General features: G+C 40.9%; 3 protein-coding genes across 4 annotated transcripts; 1 reads left to right on the forward strand and 2 right to left on the reverse strand.

Moving 5' to 3' along the window:
• The first annotated feature begins 123 nt into the window (after positions 1-123).
• Positions 124-2,989, forward strand: golt1bb (golgi transport 1Bb). The gene is made up of 5 exons (XM_029523457.1): positions 124-241; positions 803-894; positions 1,001-1,179; positions 1,271-1,352; positions 2,546-2,989. Exons 1-5 carry the CDS (start codon positions 217-219, stop codon positions 2,582-2,584), a joined length of 417 nt encoding a protein of 138 aa, XP_029379317.1. The 5' UTR covers positions 124-216; the 3' UTR covers positions 2,585-2,989.
• A 3,805-nt stretch (positions 2,990-6,794) lies between these two features.
• LOC115055985 (L-lactate dehydrogenase C chain) lies at positions 6,795-9,863 on the reverse strand. Of its 2 annotated transcripts, XM_029522165.1 has the most exons (7): positions 9,530-9,863; positions 8,915-9,032; positions 8,570-8,743; positions 8,320-8,493; positions 8,111-8,228; positions 7,597-7,720; positions 6,795-7,466 (listed from the first exon to the last, which is right to left on the reverse strand). In XM_029522165.1, exons 1-7 carry the CDS (start codon positions 9,761-9,763, stop codon positions 7,299-7,301), a joined length of 1,110 nt encoding a protein of 369 aa, XP_029378025.1. In that variant the 5' UTR covers positions 9,764-9,863; the 3' UTR covers positions 6,795-7,298. The 2 variants fall into 2 exon arrangements, with proteins under 2 accessions (XP_029378025.1, XP_029378026.1); XM_029522166.1 differs by lacking the exon at positions 8,570-8,743.
• A 3,664-nt stretch (positions 9,864-13,527) lies between these two features.
• On the reverse strand, positions 13,528-18,356 carry tmpob (thymopoietin b). The gene is made up of 6 exons (XM_029522930.1): positions 17,762-18,356; positions 17,456-17,573; positions 16,336-16,491; positions 16,081-16,190; positions 15,896-15,996; positions 13,528-15,505 (listed from the first exon to the last, which is right to left on the reverse strand). The coding sequence occupies exons 1-6, from the start codon at positions 17,993-17,995 to the stop codon at positions 15,121-15,123; spliced, it is 1,104 nt and encodes a 367-aa protein (XP_029378790.1). The 5' UTR covers positions 17,996-18,356; the 3' UTR covers positions 13,528-15,120.
• Positions 18,357-18,602: the final 246 nt, after the last annotated feature.

The following is an 18,602-nucleotide window of genomic DNA, read 5'->3' on the forward strand; positions in this document are numbered from 1 at the left end:
AGGGAGAGTTTTGGTTCCTTGTGCCGTGAGAGGCAGAACACAGGAGTGTCAGCTGTAAACTCAGCTCGACGTTATAGACGATCTTTGGAGGACTACCCGCTGGCGTGGCCTGTCTAGCCGCTAGCTTCCCTCCGCCGCCGCTGCAGCAACAGTTTGACCAGCGCCAACATCCGAGGCAGCGGGCCGGACTCTGGACGAGCTGCAGCGGCCGCCACCATGATCTCACTCACGGATTCACAGAGTGAGTTCAGCTCAGCTCGGCTCGGCTCGGATTGGTCTGCCGGTCTTTGTCTTTGTAGCGTCGCCGGGTTTGTATGAGCCCGGTCCAGCTGAACTGTGGGGTTAAAAGGGCCCACGCTATTGGCTGGGGTGGCTGTGATGTCACGTATCATTGCGTCATTGCGGACTATTTAAAATAGAGGAAGTGATAATTAACCTTATTCATTTATTTTATTCATCATCGCGCACCGTTGGTTGAACAAAACCAAGCATTTTTATCCTTTACATCCTTTAAATGGAAATCACAAGTTTAATTCATTAGGTTTCTTTTCTCATGTGGTTCCAATTATTTTTTCTACATCTATCTATCTATCTATTATGTAGTTTCATATTTCATATAGTTTCTTATTTGCATTAATATATTGGACACTATTGTGTAATTCATATTTTGACCAACTTCATTTTGCTATTATTTTCACCTCGTTAGTTTCTGCTTCAGTGGACATAAAATGTTTATTTTATAAATAGTTAATGATGTGTGATGTATCTAGGTACATATAGTAACGGCTCTTACACTTGACAGAAATCGGCATGGGGCTGACAGGATTCGGTGTGTTTTTCCTGTTTTTTGGAATGATGCTTTTTTTTGACAAAGCGCTTCTGGCCATTGGAAATGTGAGTTGATCAGTGATACCACCACACAGCACACCACAAAAATATCCCTATTATTTTTGAAGGATGTTAGACTTACACTGTGTGTGTGTCTGTTCATGTCTTACAGATTCTGTTTGTTTCCGGTCTGTCCTTTGTCATTGGCCTGGAGCGTACATTCAGATTTTTCTTCCAGAAACACAAAGTAAAAGCCACTAGTTTCTTCCTGGGTGGAGTCTTTGTGGTTCTCATTGGCTGGCCCATCATTGGAGTCGTCCTGGAGATCTATGGCTTCTTCCTCTTATTCAGGTTAGCTCAAACAGAAAGTAAACAAACCATGTCATCAGTTTTTTTGAATAAATGTGAACTGCCTGCGGTCTCATTATATTCTCTGTAACAGGGGATTCTTCCCAGTGGCAGTGGGCTTCATCAGACGAGTACCTGTGCTTGGCTCTTTACTCAGTTTACCAGGGATCAGAACCGTGAGTATCATGTTACCATGAAACCATGTTTATCTTTTCCCTCTTTTTTTTTTTTTTTTTCCCCCTATCTGGGGTTGCCACAGCAGGTCAGCTCTGTGACTTGCATGATTGATTTGACTACAGCCTTTATGCCAGATGTCCTTCCACAACCCTCCCCATTTCTCTGGGCTTGGGACCGGCACAAGTTCACCATTGATTTGCCTTGTGGTTGGGGTTTGAACTCGGGGTCTCTGCATACAAAGCATGCGCTCTAACACTGAGCCACGTCCCTGGGCCCGAAAACATATATACATTTAACATACATTGAATGATGACAGACTTAAAACTTTTCTCTCACAAAAATGTTCTTTTCTGTTTATATACATTCATAGTGGTGCGTATTGAACCTCCTAAATTACAAGCTGTTGACCACAAGTTAGTCCACAAAGGCAAAGTGTAATCAAAGATGCATAAACTAACAATGATTTTCCTTTTTCAAATATTCAGATATTTTTATTATTAATCAACTCTTTTATTCAACGGTATCTTTTACTTTTTAAAGACAGTGCAGCTAAATATATATATAGTAACTATCACAGGTAAACATTGTAATCCTAAATAGTTTTGTTTTTTTTTCCAGAGTGAGACACGACTGAAAGCTCTTGAAGAATCTCAAAAATTTAGATTTCTTTGTTAACACTTGGTAAAAATGCAAGTGTTTACAGTGTACCTCTTGTGTTGCCAAAGGACGACGTCTCATGACCTTGTCCTCGTGGGTTTCCCCACTCACAGCCCGTTGTCTGTCAGAAGTTCATAAAGACAGTCAGTGTTCAGGATCAGTCATGACGTCCGCTCTCCCGACGCAGTTCTGGTACATTTACTGAACTCTACTCCGCGACAGAGTGCTTATACGAAGTGAATTCAATGCTGAAGTGCCTTAAACCTTCATCCTTTAATGACCATTAAGGGGAAACTCCCACTTCTCCACTTAGACAATGATTTATCCCACAGTAAACATTTTTTCATCTCATATTTATGTTTGACTCTTGAAAAACATTCGTTTTATCTTTTTACATTCTTCATTGTGTTTTATCCACTTAAACCGATGTCCTTATTTCTCACCTTTTGCTTTTAATATTTTTATTACATTCTGAATAAGTTGTAGAATGTCCATTTGATGAATAACTTTGGATTGTCATCTGTTTCATTTTCAGCTGGTGGACAAAATTGGCGAGAGCAACACAATGGTATAGGACAGGGCTGAGGAGAGTTTCAGTATTTATCATAGATTCTGCTACTATACATTTTGGCCATTGCCACTTCAACCCAAATATCTGCACAGAAGACACAAGTTAGTGTGTGACATGACGTTTCCTCTGAAGGAAATTGTTCTGTACCCGAGTGCCACTGGACAAAATTACCAAGAGATATTTTTATTTTTATTTTTTTTTTTATTTTTAAGGCTGGAGACAGGACTCCATTGTATCATTCCAGTCTGAGAAATATGGAATAATGATTGGGGACCACTGGATAAGGGGACCTTTTATAGCATCCACTCCTTCAGATTGTGCCTCAACAGTCACTGAGAGCATTTTTTTAAATCCTCTATGAAGTGCTACTGGGAATTTGTAAATTGAAATAAAAAAGGTTGAGCTAAATGTTACTTAGGCAAAGAAACCTGTTTTGGAAAAGGTCTAAGAAGGTTGTTGTGGAGCTGTTTTAACGTACCTTTTGTATTTGCATACTTGAAATAAACTGTCTCTTTTATATATTTATTGTATACTTTTTTTTGGCATATTTAAATGTCACAATGATAGTTAGTTCACTAGCTAGTTTTATTTATTACAATTATAATTGCACAGTACAGATCCATGAAAGAAGTTGTTCATCACTGGAACAAAACAAAACAAAACAAAAAAACTTTGACGCAGTTTTGACTTTTTTTCTGTCGGAAAAGCATTTGCTTTCAGCTGCTAATCCAACACCTGGTCCATGTCAGGACCCCTGGGGAACACCAATACTAAATCTTGCTGGGCATCATGCTCTTCCTGTATCAAGGAAGTGTTAATGGGCCCATCGCCTTATCATCCATCTATAAGTCTAAAGCGTGGGTTGTTTTTAAAGTGTTGCTTGTATTTATTAAAGTGCACAGGGGTTACTTTTTAACTAACTGCGTGACTTGTCATGCCATGTGCCACGTTCAGTAGCAGCTTTTACACAATCCTCAGCCTCAGGCCTGCTGTATGTGTCTACACCCACATGTGAGCTGTCATCACTTTAGCTTCATTCATAAAAACCTCAGCAGTGTCATCCTCATGAAGTGACTTGGTCAGGACACCGTGCCGCGGCTGATCAGGAATCCTAAGAGTTGAGACCTTTCTCATGCTTCTGTGGTTAATGAGCAGCGACAGTTTTAACAGCACCTGTCACTGTCATCAATTCAGATGTGATGTGTGATGTCATTAAGCCACAGATCAGCCTCGTCACTGACGGTGATAATAAGCAGGTTTTCTTTGGTGATCATAGTTTATCAGCAGCGAGGAGGACAAACACAGACCAAACGTTTAGCACAAACTGCAGCGTGCAGAGAAACAAGAATTCACGGTAAGATATTACTATAATTATCATTCATTTGACTGGCCAATCAGAGGTTTTTTTACTTCACTTGAGAGTTGGACAAATTTACACTTTACGTTTTCCTTGCTTTCTTTAAATCTCAATACTAAGCATTCTGGCACAGTATACTTCATTTTGGGCTTTATACAACACTAAATTCTACTTTTAGGAACATTACTTTGAAATTAATGGAAAAAAAAAAGCAATATTAAATCAACATTTGAAAATCCTTTTGCCTTATATAAGCAGCTAAAGACTGTGCAAACAATGCGTGCAAAGGTAGTTACAATACAGTTATACAGTAGAAAATATGAACATTAACAAATAAAACTTAACCTGAAAGGGGGAGAATAGCTGTGTATACTACTTAAAAAGTTGCAGTGTGTTTTCTTAAAAGATCTCTTAATATTTATTAGCACTCCAAAAGGCTGATAGCACACTACAATGCTGTTGGCAGAAGTAATTTTTAATGTATGTCTGTCCGGAGACTGAATGGATGAATAAATGACAATATATAAAAGTGCAGCTGTTATTATACACTGTATAGTTACATTGAAATAATTCTTATAGGTAACATAATCATATCAGGAAATGGCTGTCCTCCACATTTAATTAAACTAAATGTGTTTGCAGGATTCAGCAATGTCTCTTCTAATCACCTTGTTTGTGGTGACATTGGTTACTCAGTGCTGGACTGCACCTCAGGTGAGATTTCCTTCTTCATTTTAAGCTGAATTTAATCATGAAATTGTGAAAATTACAGTGACAAAAAAACTTTTTTTCTTGGATCGTTTTTCAGCGGAGAAACTGGACTCCTCAGGCGATGTTATATCTAAAAGGAGCACGTAAGAGCACATCCACAGCAGGGAGGGCTTGTTCTGTCCTGTCTTGTTAGAAACACACACAAAAAAAAAAAAATTAGTAATAATAAATGCGTTGACTCCTGATGTTTTACAGAGGGACATCGCTCAGTGTTGGAGCGGACCAGAAGAGAGCAGGAAGACCCTGTATGTTCAGGTCAGTTGTAAATACTGACAGGACCATCAAATGTCAATTTCACCATCAGACGTCATCCAATAATTCAGAAAGCACAGAACTAATGACTCTGCTTAATAATGCTTAGCAAACCGTTTACTGATCCCTTGTAGATTAGTTATTAGCCATTATTGAGGACAACATGTGGGCTGTCAGGTTGTGGAATTTCTCTGGCTGGTGTTTGTCTTCATAATGGAAAACGTCCAAATTGTAGATTTCTTTTGCTGTTGCTGTTTTCTATTTAGAGTTATTTATACTTTTCACTGATCTGGTGAAAAGTATAAAGGTTACCATTACTTTTCTAATTGTGGCTTGATTTTTTTACTAATTTGAGAGTGAAAACTTGACTTGAAGAGATGACTATTTAATGAGCCACAGTAAAGAGCGATATTCAATAAACTGGCAACAAGAAAATCCTTTTACAACTGGTCTATAGCTGGTCTATGAAGTCCAAAGTCTAAAATCTATAAAATATAAACATTCATTAACCACAAATAGATGGTGGTATGTTAATTCTCCAATGTTTGGATCTAATATCTCGATTGTACAGTTTTGTCCCCCCCCCCTCCAAATGTCTCTGCAGTGACTCATAACCAGAGCAGTGATAGGCTGAAGTCTTTCCTCCTGGACCTTCTGCAGCAAGCTGAGGTAGAGGTGGGAGACCCTTCACTAAAATACCCAGAGGATCAGGAGGAGAGGTTCAACTCTTGGTGAACTGTTGTCTGAAATCACTTCTACAACTTCTTTTCTAATATTGTTGCATTTCCTTGTATATCATTATGCCTTTCTTTATGTTAATAGTTGCTGTTTGTCTTTACTTGTCATTAAATTACAAGAAATTATTAAATTGAATGCTATATAAATAAATGTGTCTTGCCTGTGAGCTGTTATTGTTAAAGTCTGAACCAGATGAATAGTTTAAATTATTTTCCCCTGGACGAGCTTCCAGCTCACAATGTGAGTTCAGCTCGGAGATTATTTCCTTTCACACTGGTACAACGGATTAAGCAAAAAAAAAAAACAAACAAAACCTCAGCTTGGAGCAACAATTAAGTCAATTCCTCCACACAGTGATTAACGCCAGGCTAAACAGCACTCAGTCAGACATCATCACATTGTCGACACTGGGCCATGAAGAGAGGAGGCCCAGTGGCTTTTATTGGGGATGGCAGCTTGACCGAGCTGTGACTGGGTCAAAAAGAGGTCAGCAGCTGAGGAGTCTAGGGTCTAATCCTTTACACGCACTGAATGCTGAATAAAGTTAAAAGTTGTTTTTTTTTTTTGGTGAAAGCACACATTTAGTTTTAGAAGATGTTCAATGTATGGGGATTTTACAATTCTGTGAAATGTAGAATTCACAGACTAAAGATACAAAACTATAGCTCTGATCTATAAATCAATGCCAAGGCTTAGATAATTAAAGCCTATTTTCTCTTCGTTAACGATACAAAGGATTTCTTGGAGAGAAAATATTGAACTTATGCATGTTTATTTGCAATTTCTGTTTGTGCATCGTGTGTATTACAGCAGTGCTATACATCTGTTATGTCTACGGTTCATCCATGTGGGGTCACTCAGGGGCCCTGACATTGGGTGAGTCTGGTCAGTCCATGTCAGAGTTGGGGTTAGACAGACACACTCACACTTATGCAATTGTTGGACTCACCAATGGAGACTGTGGGAGAAAGCTGAGGTGCCTGAAGGAAACCCACACAGGCAAATAACACGCAAACTCCACACAGAAAGGCCCCGGAAGCTTCTTACTATGAGGTGATGATGATGACCATTCCACCACTGTGCCGCCCTAAACAGATACCACTGATGGATATCGCCGTGTGCAGAAGAGCAAACATGAATGAAGAAGGAGGAGCTACAAAAGTAGAAGCCAACGATGGGGTCTTGTTGTGAATTGCTGAGAACAAAGCAAAGCACTGCCCAGTTACTCTATTGTTCCGAATGACGTGCTCCGGAAGCGCATCGTTAAAATGAATAACTGAACGTCTGCACCTCTTGTATCTTCAAGCATCAATAAATTTTTTATTACACATCAAAACACCATGAATGGCACGAGGTCCCACAGTTGAGGACACTCAGCTGATGTCAAATTATGTCTGACATGAGACGTGAACAAGCTCTGACACTCTACAGCTAAATCCGACAAGATCAAGATCAATTCTCAGTTCATGCTGCAGCGACTCTACAGAGGGCAGTGAGCTGACGGTGTGGAGTGAGGAGCCATCTGGATTCACTGAGTGCACAGTAATGGAAAGCAGGAGCAGTTGGGACAGAGCAGCTATGTTGCCTCCTGCTGTTCAGTTAGACATCCTGCAGCTCCCTCTGGATGTCCCACAATGTGTTGGCACTGGCCTGCAGTTGGGCCACCTCATCATCTGTCAGGGTCATGTTGATCACGCTGGCCACGCCCCCGCTGTTCAACACGCAGGGCAGACTCAGATACACGTCATCGCTGATTCCATACATGCCCTGTTGGCCGACACAAAGCATAAATATCTAGAAAAAATGGGGGCAGAGCCACTGCTCTGTCCTGGGTTATGTTGTTATTTTGTTTTTCAGTCTATAAGGGTGAGTCTAAATGTGCGTGAACATCCTTTACCTTCACCATTGTGGAAACAGGGTGAACCTTGTTCATGTTTCGGATGAGACTCTCTGTCAGGTCAGCTACACTCAGACCGATGGCCCAGTTGGTGAAACCCTTCAGTTTGATCACCTCATAAGCACTGAGGGACACATGGGTACAACTTGAGAACTATTTGTGTACTATTTAAGGTTTTAACTTGTAATTATTGGTTCACTTTCAAACGTTATAAAGAATTAATGTGAGCTGCTAAAAATAACCTCAAATAACACAAGTATGCTCTTTTTTCAGGCATATTTGCCAAAGTGCACTGCTTTTATTGGAAGTGGGAAATATCGATCAAATGACATAAAATCATTTGCGTCTCATTTATTTTTAACTATACGGATATAAATTTGATGAATGTTGATGATTCATTCATTCTTCTTGTACATGATAAAATTATTCATTCAGTGAGATGCATATCAACATCTGAGTATTTTTCTACCGTACAATTGCGTTATCAATAAAGGAGATGTGAACCGTGGTCTACCTGTCCACCACCATTTTGTGGGTCTCTTTCCAGTTCTCATCGTCAGCGTCAGTGCCAATTTCTGGGTTTAATGTCTGCAGGTTGACTCCAGCTACGTTTGTTCCGCTCCACACAGGAACTGAAACACATGTGAACCGTCAGCCTCCTCTCAATGTGTACCTTTCAGGAAGTTACTTCTGACAGCTGACAAAAGTGCCACATATCCTCACCACTTGTATCTCCATGTTCTCCCAGGATCCATCCGTTGAAGCTGCTGGGGTGGATTCCCAGTTTGTCGGCCATCAGGAAGCGGAAACGGGCCGAGTCCAGGTTGGTGCCACTGCCAATGACGCGGTGCTTGGGAAAGCTGCTGAGTTTCCAGGTTACATAGGTCAGCACGTCCACTGTTAGACAGAGTTGTTATTGCTACTGTCGTGTGTGAGAAAAAATGCGGTGTAATTAAAGCGTGTTAGGCAGAACCTGGGTTGGAAACCACAATGATGATGCAGTCGGGGCTGTATTTGACAATCTGGGGAACGATGTGTTTGAAGATGTTGACGTTTCTCTGGACGAGGTTCAGCCTGCTCTCACCCTCCTGCTGACGCACTCCAGCTGTCACCACCACAATCCGGGAGTTTGCTGTCACCGAGTAATCTGAAAGAGAGGAAAAGAGGGAGCTTCTCTGTCATCATGAGAAGAAGAAGAAGATAAAAGCGCCATCCTTACTCTCATAGTGTGATCAAAACCCGAAACGCTTTGGCTACAAGCCAGACCTGCACTGTGCTTATCAAACTGAGAGTGAGTTCTCTGTGTTCGTGAACGTACCTTTGTCTGCAACTATTTTTGGGGTTTTGAGGAAGAGGCTGCCGTGCTGCAGGTCCATCATCTCTCCTTTCAGCTTGTCCTCCATCACGTCCACCAGGGCCAGCTCATCAGCCAGCTCCTGCACACATCAGGGAAGGTGAAGTCGGCCCACGAGACAGACGAGCTTCACCTCATTCAGAAACCTAACTGCTTTTTATTACAGGTGAAATTCCTATTTAAAGCGCCTGAAAAGGATGGAGCTGTTATATATACAGCACCCCATTTAGCCTCCCCCTCATGTCACTTCTAAAAGCCACAGCTTTCTTGCACATTTGTGCTAGCATAGGGCCTCATGACATGTTGTGACTATGCCTTGTTTTTTTTGTACATGTTTATTGACAAATTGATGGAAGAAAATAAGAGAAATTATCACTGCTGTCCAATTTCGCCTGGAGAAGAGAAGCTGGGCTGATTTAGTTGGAAGCAACACACGTGTTTCTCTGTCATTGTCATCACACCTACTCAAGGACAGGGCAAACAGATCAGACACCAAAAGATCAGTAATCCAGAGTCAGTCTCAGAGGCTTTTGGGTATAGCCAGTCCTGTCGCAACAGCAGGGAGCAGGGTAATCTTACCCTGAGCAGGATGCTGACAGCACAGGCCATTCCAACCTGGCCCACACCCACAACTGTCACTTTGTTCCTCGGGGGCTCAGGAGGACCGCTGAACAGCGGGGTGATCAGCTTCTGCAGGATTGAGGCCATTTTAAATGCTGGTGAATGTAAATGAAGCAAAGAGAGGAAGAAAGGAAGAAGACTGTTACTGGTTAGCCACACAGAGTGTGGTGGTCTTTGATAAGTGATAAACATTTCATACAAGACACACCCAAGGCAAACAGTCCTGCAACCACAACACAGGCCATGTACTCAAAGTCTATAAATACTGCATTCAGCATGGCATGTTAAAGTCAGCGTGTAGCGGGATTACAAATTAAGAACAGCATTCATCTCTGCAGCACTAATGGAAGCATGGCTTCTCTGACATCTAGCTCCATCACAAGAAAAAAATGAAAAGAGACTGACTGAACTCTGTCCCACACATTAGCCTCCTGCAGAGTTCACCTTCAAAAGACACATAGCCAGACACAAAAATGGCAGCAATACTTGCATTGTTGGACGATGCTCCGAGCTGCAAGGTATAAATACCACCATGTAATCAGCATGGCAAACTGAAAGAATACCTAAGGTGTGCTTCCACAGAGCTGCGCAGCCCCTGCATCCACAACACCTCCCAGAGTCACTGCTAATGCAATCCAGTCAGCTGCAGCAGCAGCACAGAGCTCATATGATTCAGGGCCAGACTGGGGAGCTGTGAGCTGCACAGAGCTCCACTCCTCCCCTCCCCTCCCCTCCCCTCCCCTCCCCTCCCCTCCCCTCTCCTCTCCTCTCCTCTCCCTCCACCCTCCTGCCCAAATGGAAGATGGGGCCTCCTAATCGGATGCCAAACTTGACTGACTGACTGCAGACTGTTAAAGGAGTTAGTATAATCCCTTAACACTGTGTCCATCTGCTGCACCTGCTCTATGGACCAACATAAACTTGGAACTAAAAGGATGTCTCAGAAGAACAACTGATTGATTCCTCTCTTTATTACTATCAATTTATGTAATAATTTGTGTTGTCCTAATTCTCAGTTTGAGATGAGCACAGTGCAATGCGTTAGCCATTATTACAACTATAACAATGCCATTGTTAAGAGAATGTGAATTATACATGACTTAGTGAATATTCGGCAACATTATTCATTTGGGGGCCAGTTTGACTAGCAGCATCAAACTTGTGAAGAGCTGGAGGTATTGATGCATGTGAAAAATGATCCCACACATTAAACAGGGTATATACAGGCTCATCAAAAGTCCTAGTTGAAATTGTCCATTCAATAGCTGTCGTTAAACTGGAAGACCAAGAGAGAGTGCTGTGCACTCCAAACATGTGAACCATGAGCAGTTACTGGCTCAGCCTGCAAGGTCACGGGGGGGACAGCAGTTTCACGATAAATACACGGTTGGTGCCTGAATGGTTAATCACAAAATTCAAATTTGGGTAGTTCATTTTCATGCTTATGTTGTAGAAAGGGTGGCTGTCTGGACCTGACGAATGTGTGTGTGACACAGACAAGTCACACTTGAACTTGAACTGTTGCAGCAAAGAAGAAGATATGCCAGATAAAATCACTCATAAAGCTGCACGTTAAACTGTGGAGTATAATCCATAAACGTTTAATAATTCTACACAATTTTACGTTGGAAAGACCTAAAGTGCAGGCATAACATGGTGTGTTGTGTAAGTTTTCCTTTCTTCCCTCCAGAAACTCCAAAACACAACACAAACTCTGCTAATGATGCTTTAGCTGCTAGTCCGTTCTTTGTGATAAAGAAAGACCTTCACCTTTAGATGCTGCAGACGATTCTTAGCACTGAAAAATAGCAGTCAAACATCCGTAAAAACAACTTTAAACAGACCCACTTATACATTGCTGATAAATAGATTTCTAAAATGTAAAATGGGACTCAAGTTAAGCTTTTGTTGCTGTTGTTGGCAAAAATGTTCTACTTTCTTCACAAAAAAAAATCAAGTTTGGTATAATTGTAAATAAATACAATCCTCCCCATCAAGTAAAATAACACAACCATCTCAGTCCAGATCTGTCGGCTTCCTACAAATTTACTCAATATGAAGCCCTGACGGTTTACCTGTTGTCTTGAGGGTCCAGCTAAATTAAGAATACATTTTTGGTCCTTTTTCCTAATCTGCAGGTGGACTCACCTTGTCGTGCTGCTGTGTGCGCCTGCTCCTCTGCGGTGCTGTCAGGCTGCAGCCTACTGGATTTAATTGACTAAGCCTCTCCGTCCCCGACAGTCAGTTTGGCTCAGCACTTTTCACCTCAGTCAGCTGGTACAACATTCACTAGATAAACATTAAATAAAGATAAGTTAAGAAAAACTGGTGCCAAAGAAAACCTTGTTTCTGCAGATCAAAACTAATTTTGAAGTTGAGTCTTTTGACCCACCCCTGAATCTCTTAACTGCACTTCATCTTCAAAGGAAGCACTGTTAATAACTAGATATGATCTGATTAGCTGTGAAGAGCAGGTGCACTCAAAATTACTATTACTCAGATTCTTTGTATTTACTTACAATCAGCCAGTTTCTGCCGCAGTTATAGAAACATTGTTTCTCGTGCGTAACTCCACAAAAGTTTTCCCCGGAGGTCCAAAACACGAAACAAAACAAACAAAAAACTACTCATTTAATCCCCAGGAGAGGGCGTATAGTTTTAGTCCAAGTGTCTCTTCTTGGTTTAGCAGCATCTGGAAGTTGTTTGACATCCTAATGGATCATATTCTCCATTCATATTAAGTCTTATAATTCTGTCCTGATTCATACTGTAAATCTACCCCATGCTCTGGTGTGGGTTTACAGCGTCCTCTTGGCTGTCACAGAACAGCATGGTCACTCATATTTACTCTGCACGTGGATGAAATCAGCGTAGAGACATCACGTCCACAAATGATGGCAATGCATCACATTAAAACACAAGGATGGGTGGGTTCAGTGTGACAACTTGAAAAAAAAAAAAAAGTGGATTTCTCTACATTTCTGGGTTCTCAGAATCAAAGAATGAAATGTGTAGAAAGTGTTGAGTGCTTTCGTCTATTTTAAATGAGCAGGACACAGAGTTAATACACACCCAGCAGCTGCCAGCACGGGCCAGTCTCACAGGGTGAACTACAGGGACCTGAGAGGATGTCATCAGCTGGATCAAATTTACCAGAGTCACAGCAGGAAAAGGGGAACGTATTGGAAGAACATTTGACGCAATCAAAAGACTCAAGTCACGGACAACTTGATGGCAGATATGTTTATATTGTGGGCAAGGCTAAAAAAATGTCAGTTCAGTAAAATCAAAGTATTGTGCTGCTCCTGAATTCAGTGTTAGGTAATTGAATAATGGTAAGCGTTATAAACAGCTAACACATGTAAGTCCTCCTATTTACTACTGATGAGCTATGAGGGAATATATATTTCATTAATGTGTATTTGGCAGCAATTAAAGGTTATTGTGTAAAGTGTGATTTTATATTTTATGATGGTTGAAGGTGGTGGATCTGGTAGGCAAATAAATTCACATTTACACAATGACATTAAATTAGTCTGTTAATTATCTCTGAAATTTGTATATGCTGGTAATGCTGAATATGAGGAACCATTTTGCATTGTATTAGTTTTGTGTTATTCTACCTTACGCTTGTAGTTGATCTTTTACGGAAGGTGGAAGGGCTTCTTAAAAACTTGACGAGCTACATTTTTTGCAAATGATGTATACAACTATGTCTGTGCATACTTCCAGCAGTTTACTGCTCTGGGGATGTGTGAGCACCCGCCATTTTTTACAGTGTCAGAAAGCCTCTTGAAAACTTGCCAAATAGTAACATGATGTTCATTATTATATACAATTAATTATCATACCCACATAAGTATGGGTTGCTGCCATAAATTAATTCAAAGTGCTGGTTTAGTCCCTAACCTAGAGTTTGAGCTGAGCCATAGAAAATAAAAGAAAAAAAAAAAATGTCTCGTGACAACCAAGTTTATTTTATGATACACCGCCTACATTATCATAAATAAACAGATTAAAAATCCTTACCCACATAACCCGTCATTTCTGTCCTTTGTGGGAGAGCTGCCTGATGATAAATCAGTTGTTAGGTCAGTAAGGTTCAAATTAAGATACAGTATCACTTGTGTGTATTTTATATTGCTTTCAAATGCAACCTTAAAATGTGCTATAAAAAAGTTGAACACACCACCTTAGAAAAATATCAAAGTAGAAACAAAGACCCCCAGAAATCTTCCCACCCTTGTGAATAAATCCTGGCACCTTGGAGGAACCTACAGCGTCTGAATTATGATAATTTGCACAGGCAGAAGTAATCAAGAGCTCTGAAGAGATTACACTTAACCCAAAATATTTACTTTGTCCAGATTTGCCATTGTTTTGTTTTTTTTTTATACGTGCAGTCAGTGAGGTGGGCTATGTGGGTGCACTGCAACAGCCAGTCCTGCATTCAGGACTGAAGGATCAGAAATCCAACAAAAACAAGAAAATAAAAGAAAGCACAACAGAGCACTAAAACCCAAGCATGTAAACTTATTTGGGCACAGCGGCAGGGCTGGAATAAAACAGCAATTTGAGTTTTTTTTCAAGGAGTCCTTGAAATTAATCATCTGCTAAAAGGCCAACTGATTTAAAAGATGTTTTAAAATTGAAGAGGATGGTACACCATCTCAAAAGGACAGTAAATTGTCTTTGTCAGTAAAAATCATGATTACAATATAGAGTGACCAGTTTTATCAGTTTAGTTATAAACATGGAGCCAAACATGATGTCTCAAGCAGAGATCAGCCACAAAAAAGGGGGGAAAGGAAAAAAAACAAAAAAAAAAACCTTTTTACTTATTATTTGACTTATTTTTACTTCAACTTGAACATGGGCTGATTTTCCTCATGCAGTGATGTGACCTGATTACACCATGCGTGTCCTCCAAGCACAGACCACAATAAAGAGGTTGAGCTGAATTGACCTGAGCACCATAGAAATAATGAATCATTCTACCTAATTCTACAGCTAGAGAAATTTTTGAAATTCATAGAGACACGTGTAGACATTCTGGTATTAGTAGTAGCGCTGATTTGTGCTTGAAAAATAGGAGGGCACTAAGTGCTAACAGTGTCCAGGCACTTCACCATCAGAAAAACACCTGGCACAGAGCATTAAAAACTACAGTATGACTTTCAAAAACTATAACCATGCATGGATAAACTTGCCTCTCCATTCTGCACTTGTTTCTACAGACAAGGGTTAAATACACACAAAGACACAAACAATTCACAGATTAAAATGAACGTTAAAATTAGTCTCTTCTGACTGCCACAAAACAGTGTTATCCAGTAGCTACTGTTTGAGTTATACCTCCCTCTTGTGGTGGGAGGAAAGCATGAATCCAGAGAGGAATTTGTTTACTGTTGTAATTAAATCTGTCCTTTGTCCAACCATGTAGGAAAATGTAAGAGGCGAGCCAAGTTTACTGCTTAAGTTGTGGTGTGCTGTGGCAGGTGCAGGGAGATGGGATGGGGATGGTCATGGCAAGGGGCTGCTGAGGGTCTTTACTTGCCACCACCCTCTGTAGAACCACTGCTGCTGATGCCCAGATAAGTTGCTGCGTTGTTCACAGCGCCCTGGAGTGGGACGACGACGCTGTCCAGGAGGCCTTTGATGGTGTTGACCTGATCCTCATCCAGGTTCTGGTAGGCATAGTAAACACAAACACCTACCACAACAAGGAGCAGGAGCTTGAACAACATGGACAGGACACCTCGTCCAGCTTCGGGTTTGCTTGAAGAGATAATGGTGCTCGGTTGAGCGAAAGATTCAGAGTAGGAGCGGCTCTCGGTCCAGACGCTGTGTTGTATGCGGGAGTCATCCAGCCAGTACTCACTTGGTTTTACAGGTCGACCAGCAGCCCCTCGGATTGGGCGCCTGCAAGTCGCACTGATCAGAGAAACAATAAAGACTTGAAATGTTAATTCCGCACAAACACTTCACACACTGTTCAATGTACTTGCTTTCCACACAAACGTCCAATTAGAACTCCCATTTATCTTCATTCAAGTGACATCTAGTCAGGTGGTATTGAGACAGCTGTCAAATCTGACTCCTAAGACCACCTTAAATGTATGGGTTAAATTTCCCAATGTCTGTGGTCTCTGATGTGACAGTTGTCTTCATGAAAACTGAACAATCTCCACCAACTGAAAAAAAAAAAAAAGACTTGGAATACACTTGGGAGCTATGAGCTCTATTCCTCCAACTTATAGGCTAAAATTTAGGTCGCCCAAATGAAGAAAGAAGTGAAAAGAAGAATTCATGATTAATTGTTACCTGATTCCTGTTGGTGTGCTTATTTCATTGGCAAGGATATCTTCAACAACACTTTCATTGGCCTTCTTTGGGGTCTCTTCAATAATTATTTCCTCCAAAATCTGTCAGTACAATATAAACACAAGCTCACAAAAACAGAAATAACATTTATTGACAAGGTCAAGAATCAAAAAAATGATTTTCACCTTGGTTTGTCGTCTGCTGCTGGTTCTGACGGTGACTGGAGCTTTCCCTCGGCTCCTCACAGGTCTCTCTACCACAGGGACTGGCTCTGGTTCAGCAGCAGCCATATCATCTGGGGGGGGGGGAAAACAGGTGACATAAAAAAAAAAAATTGTAGATCTCAATAAACCGGTAAGACAACCGTTTGTTATGTTATTTCTTTTGATAGGTATAGTAACTTTTCTAAAATGCTTGAGCAGTTTGCAGTCATTACTCACCATCTTCCTTGTCACTGTACTGGTCAGAATTTGTGTTTCCATTCTGGTTAGTGTCAGCCTTGGGAAGAGTTGTGACATCTGTAGGAGCTTCTGGTTCAGCTGGAGGCTGATCCAACAGCTTCTGCAGCTTCTTCTCATATAACTTACGGGTGGTGGCTGAATGGAGTGAGCAGAAGAATAAAAAGAGGTAAATTAAATTGTACGTTTTACTTTCACTTCACCAGGACATAAATTTTTTTAAATAAATAATCCTACCCACTGATGCATGCAGTACTGCTTCAATGAGCAACATCTGCAAATGTCTATAACAACTTATTTTAACGGTGAAATATGATTAATAAATTATATGCTGTTGCAAATATATCTCAGAAACTTGGCATTCATGTAATGTACTCAAAAGAATTTTTTACTACTACAAGTCTTTAAAGAAATTAGCTCTATTTTCCATTTTCTCTACTGTCAAAAGTTCAACTTGACCTTTTTTTTGATAAACTTAAACCAAATAACACCAACAACGCAATTACTTGTCTGTTTTGTATTCAAAATTAGTAAACACCATCATGTGACATATGATTAAGAGACACACATATTAGTAATACTTCCAGATTATCTCATTGCAACCTCTATTTGGATAAAACACAGAAAATAAATGTAAGGATGGATGGATAGATTTACCCATTTAAATAAATAAATAAATAAAAAGCTTTATAATTTCAGATTTCAAGTAAAAGTCAGATTTCTGGAACAACAGTGCTGAGGATTTCCCTGCAGGTTTTACCTAAAATCATATTTTACACATAACATTGAAAGTCGCTGAGACATTGTTCAATCAAATTGTAAAATCTGAAATACTCCCTTTCTTAAAAAAAAAAAAAAAATGTAGACACTGTTAAATATTGATATCCATATTGGATAGAAAAATATGAGTTTCATGGCTTTGATTTTTTTAAACATACCCAGAAAACACACAAGCCTGATGAGATACTTGAAACAAAGACAAACGACATGCTTCACTTCATTCAAAATGCCTTGCATCTTTGTCTTCATTATTTACATGAAAGAGTCGTAACGTCAAGTGTCCTTCAGTAACTAGCATGTTCACCATCCTCCGGTAACTCACCAACAATGGGCCCTGAGTCCACACCATGCCTGGCCAGCTGCTGTCTTAAATCTTCATCTGTGAGCTCTGTCACCTCCAGCTCCTCTGTGCGGGGCTTGTCTGTCTTTTTGGTCGCTTTCTGCACGAATAATACAAAAAAAAAAGGAAGGAATAAAATAATATGTAATACACTCACGTGAATAAATCAAAGCTAGCCTCACATATACACCGCAGCGTCGCATCAGTTATCCACAAATAGATAATGATAATAATTAAAAAAAAAAAAACAACTACGAAAATGTCTCATTAAAACGAAACCAAACTTACTCTGCCAGAGCGACTTTTGTTGGACACCACGGGAGCAGGCAGCTCGTCGTCGCTGGAGAATGTGTCTGCTGGCGGGCTCTTCTTGTTGTTCAGCGCGGTTAAGTTTTTCAGGTACAGCTGCACGTACACTTCTTTTTTATGCTCTCCGCTGGGAAGTGGCACATTGTTGGCAGCGAGCTCGTTCTTCAGCTTATCTTTGGTGAGTACCGACGGGTCTTCGAGAAATTCTGCCATGTTTTCGCGTTTCCTTTTCCACCTATGTGAAGCCTCCGTACGTGTTTTTTTTTTTTTTTTGCCGCTTCAATCTGCAGCTAGAAAAAACATCAACAACAGCGGGAACGTGACCGAGCAGCGCTGTTGTCAAACAGGACTGGCGCCGACCCGCCGCTAGCGGGGAAGAAGCGGTTTTGCTAAAATACCGTTAGGCCGAGTCTCTTAGCCCGATACTTAACTCTCCGACTGCGGCCTCTGATTTTTCTGAGCACACTCACACGTGAGTCGCGACTGGAGCTGGAGCAGAAAATCTAAATTAACCGGTTGCAACCTAACTAAATTAGCTTAGCTTCCACCCGGTCCACTTGCCTCTGTCTGTCCGCGGTCGCAACAAGGCTAAGAAAGAAGCAGAGCCGCTATTGGCTGGAGGCCCGCAGTACGCCGGCCTCTGATTGGCCTGCTATGAATGGAACGGTCACAGGCCGCCGCCACAAAGAAACCGCAACCTGTGTTTTAGATAATGGCCCCGCGCTAACCCGAAGCACGACATGGATACGACTGTCGAAGTTTACCGGCCTTATTTAAGTTACTATGACTGATGAACCAGCCGAAGTCATCCTGAGTGACC

Source organism: Echeneis naucrates, chromosome 16, assembly GCF_900963305.1.
Source record: "Echeneis naucrates chromosome 16, fEcheNa1.1, whole genome shotgun sequence".
Taxonomy (NCBI): domain Eukaryota; kingdom Metazoa; phylum Chordata; class Actinopteri; order Carangiformes; family Echeneidae; genus Echeneis; species Echeneis naucrates.

What these genes read in the sequence shown, in the direction of transcription:
- golt1bb (XM_029523457.1), top strand. Translation starts at nt 217, where the DNA reads ATGATCTCACTCACGGATTCACAGA. An exon ending in CTCACTCACGGATTCACAGA is followed by an intron (nt 242 to 802) that starts GTGAGTTCAGCT and finishes TACACTTGACAG; the next exon opens with AAATCGGCATGGGGCTGACA. An exon ending in GGCTTCTTCCTCTTATTCAG is followed by an intron (nt 1,180 to 1,270) that starts GTTAGCTCAAAC and finishes TCTCTGTAACAG; the next exon opens with GGGATTCTTCCCAGTGGCAG.
- LOC115055985 (XM_029522165.1), bottom strand. Translation starts at nt 9,763, where the DNA reads ATGTTTATCACTTATCAAAGACCACCACACTCTGTGTGGCTAACCAGT. An exon ending in AAAAATAGTTGCAGACAAAG is followed by an intron (nt 8,744 to 8,914) that starts GTACGTTCACGA and finishes CCTCTCTTTCAG; the next exon opens with ATTACTCGGTGACAGCAAAC. An exon ending in CACAAAATGGTGGTGGACAG is followed by an intron (nt 7,721 to 8,110) that starts GTAGACCACGGT and finishes TGTGTCCCTCAG; the next exon opens with TGCTTATGAGGTGATCAAAC.
- tmpob (XM_029522930.1), bottom strand. Translation starts at nt 17,995, where the DNA reads ATGGCAGAATTTCTCGAAGACCCGTCGGTACTCACCAAAGATAAGCTG. An exon ending in ACAAAAGTCGCTCTGGCAGA is followed by an intron (nt 17,574 to 17,761) that starts GTAAGTTTGGTT and finishes TTATTCGTGCAG; the next exon opens with AAAGCGACCAAAAAGACAGA. An exon ending in GGACTCAGGGCCCATTGTTG is followed by an intron (nt 16,492 to 17,455) that starts GTGAGTTACCGG and finishes CACTCCATTCAG; the next exon opens with CCACCACCCGTAAGTTATAT.